General features: G+C 51.3%; 1 gene segment (V, D, J or C); it reads right to left on the bottom strand.

Moving 5' to 3' along the window:
- Positions 1-2,693: 2,693 nt before the first annotated feature.
- On the bottom strand, positions 2,694-3,017 carry LOC114071922. The segment is given in 1 exon segment: positions 2,694-3,017. A coding segment is annotated over 1 exon segment (324 nt).
- Positions 3,018-3,059: the final 42 nt, after the last annotated feature.

Genomic DNA, 3,059 nt, shown 5'->3' with positions numbered 1-3,059 from the left:
GGAAACAAATCAGTACATTTAGTGCTATTTCAAAGCATTTTGGAAAATTCTTCAGGCTTGCAGGGAGTTGTCTGTATCTTCACCTGTAATTTGGTGTCATGCTCAGCAGCATGAGGAATGTGCCTCTCTGGGCTCTTAGAATTGGTGTCTGGGGTCACTTAGTGCTTAGAAAGTCTTTTTGCTGCTTTGGGTAAGATGAGAACGTAGGCAAAAGGATGGTTCTTTGTTAGGCAGAGGCACTGTAGCCACGGGAGTGACTGCAGAGATTAAAGGAGCTGCTGCAGATTGATCAAATCCTTCATGATGATCAACTTGTGCAGCGTTAACACGACATGGACCTTGATGGCAAGAGATGGACTCCACCTCTGAGCCTCTGCAGCTTCAGGAGCCCACACCTCCCTTTTCTAACAGAGGCAGGTTGAGTCTGTGCCCATCAGGGTGGGAAGTGGAGGTTGTCACGGTGACAAAGGCTGGGAACTCCTGGCACCAAGGTGAAGATTTGCAGCCACAGAGCAGACTCAGTGCTGTCCTGCTGCTGGACCAGTCACCTCCTTGCCGTGGACTCCATCTGGGGACACTTTGAATGCACTTGCCCAACTTATTGCACCTGCAGTCTGTTACCCCTCCTTCTCTTCCTTGGGGTATCAATGACAGTGCCAGGACAGTGCTGGGAAGGAGCAAGCAGGCTCTGAGAGTGTTGGGAGGAATGGGTTAAGAGCAGAAGAGGGGTGAGGAGGATTGTAAATCACTCCAGTGGCCTTGCAGTGGGGATTGACCCATGATAATGACTTGTGGAAACAAGCCCCCAAACTCGCCCAGAGTATTGCAGCAGGTATGTTTATTCACGGCCCCAGGTGCCTGGGGGATAATTCCTCCAATCACACACACCCATTGCCTTTGTTCAGCTCCTTTTATGCAGTGTAATGTTACATATGCATTATTTGTATTAGATACATTTTAGTTGTGTTCCATATGCATTAGCTGTGTCAGCAAATTCCAGAAAAGTGAGAGAGGCCAGAGCAGAGATTCCCTGGCTGCCCGTGATGAAGAGGTGGTGATACAGGTTGTCCCTCTCAGCTGATGGTGGAGCAGATATGGATCCTGCAAACAGCAGAGAATCTCATGGCACAGCCATTGGATATGTCCTGGAAAGATCTGTGACTCCCTGGAGAGCTCACGCTGAGCAGGCTCCTGGCAGGAATGGCACTCCCATGGAGTGAGGAGCCCACGCTGGAGGAGGTTTTCTTGCAGGACCTGTGCCCTGCAGGGGACCCACAGTGCAGCAGTTTGTTCCTGAAGGACTGCAGCCCATGCAGAGGGCCCAGGATGGAGGAGTTTGTGAAGAACTGCAGCCAGAGGGAAGAGTCCACATTAGAGGAGTTATTTGAGAAATGTCTTCCACGGGTCAGACTCCACTCTGAAGTAGGGGAAGAGCAGGAGAAGGAAGAAATGGTAGGGAAAACATGTAATGAACTGACTGCAAGCCCCATTCCCAATCTCTGTGCAATGATTGGATAGAGGAGATGTTTCTAAATTTGTCCTTACTTCTCATCATCCTACTCTGATTTGATTGGCAATAAATTAAATTAATTTCCCTGAATTAATCTATTTTCCCATAATGGGAACCCCTGGGACATCTCCCTGTCCTTATCTTGCTCCACAAACCTTTCATTTCAATTTTTCCTCCTGTCCAGTTGAGGAGGGGGACCTGGTGGACAGACAAAGTCAACCCTCCACATCTTCTCTACGCCTCCCTGATCAGTTGATCTGTAGCAGCCACTCCGAGCAATGTCATCTGTTGATCTGTGTTTCCTAAACAGCCTGGCTCCATCCCCACAGCACTCTGGAAGATACCACAACACATCTCCATCATCCCATGGCTCTGCAGCCAAGTCACAGAGGAAAAATGGGGCTGTGCTGGAGAGGAGCCCCAGCAAAGTGCACTAAAACTGCACTTGCTCAAACAGACCCTGAAGTTCCCAGAACAGACCCTCCTGTATAACAAAGGGTGCCAGCCCTTCTCCCACACTTCCCTCCACTGCCCGTACTGCCACCAATCCAGAGGCCTCTTTCCTGCCCCTGCCATTGCCTGACAACAGCCCCTGGTGAGCAGCTGATGGAAAGAAATGCTGAGAGATCTGTCAGCCTTTTTTTCCCCATCAGTCAGTTTTTGTTCCACTCTGCTGCACAGCTGCTCTAGGGTGATGCTGCTCCACATAATGCTTTGCTGCATCCCCTGGCTGTGCTGCCAGGATCTGCAGTGTGAATCTGTTCATGGAGCTCCGTAGGGATCCCTTAAAGTGATCTTGGGAACCTTCTCCATAGATATCACCCAGGCCCTGATGGTACCTGGACATGCAGTAATATCTCATATTGTCTTCACTTATGGTGCACTGCAAGGTAACTTTATCTCCCAGGTGCTTCAGGGGTGCCCCAGGAAAGGAGACCAAAGGAAGGCAGAGAGGGGCTGGAGCCAGGCAGAGTGATCAGGCTGCTTGAGTGATAGAAGCACTTTGAACCACTACTAAAGAATAAAACATTGTATTTGTCATTGTGGGAAAAAGAGCTTTGGAAGAAAGGCCAGAACCACCTGCAGAGAACAGTGATGGCCCCCGATTCCAGGAGAACAGCCCTGAGCTACTTTAGAAATCTCCATCTCCAAATCTCGTGCTCTCTGTGCCATCAGGTTTGTGTTAAAGCTCGGCTGGGTTTCCTGTCGCCGTGAGAGCAGCGCAGGAGTATCGGGCAGAGTCCCAGGGCTGCAGCTCCCGCAGGGACAGATAAACCTCGGACCGGGACTTGTCTCTGAACATGAAGGCTCGACCCTCTATTGCTGGGCCGTATTCATCGTGAGAGAAATCAGGGCTGTCAATGGACACCCAGTCGGGTCTGCCTCTGGGTGCCTGACGGTACCACCAAATGGGATGATTCTCGAAGGTGAACCCGGACCCGCGGCAGGAGAGGAGCACGGACTCGCCGGGCGCTCGCAGAGCCCCGCCGGTCTCCTCCAGCCTCATCTGCGCCCACAGCCCTGCAGGGGAGAGCGCAGGGATCGGGCA

The sequence above is a fragment of the Empidonax traillii genome, unplaced genomic scaffold, assembly GCF_003031625.1.
Source record: "Empidonax traillii isolate 1590-97213 ecotype Southwest subspecies unplaced genomic scaffold, ASM303162v1 scaffold2433:size24553, whole genome shotgun sequence".
NCBI lineage: Eukaryota > Metazoa > Chordata > Aves > Passeriformes > Tyrannidae > Empidonax > Empidonax traillii.
This window is presented reverse-complemented; position numbering and strand designations above follow the sequence as displayed.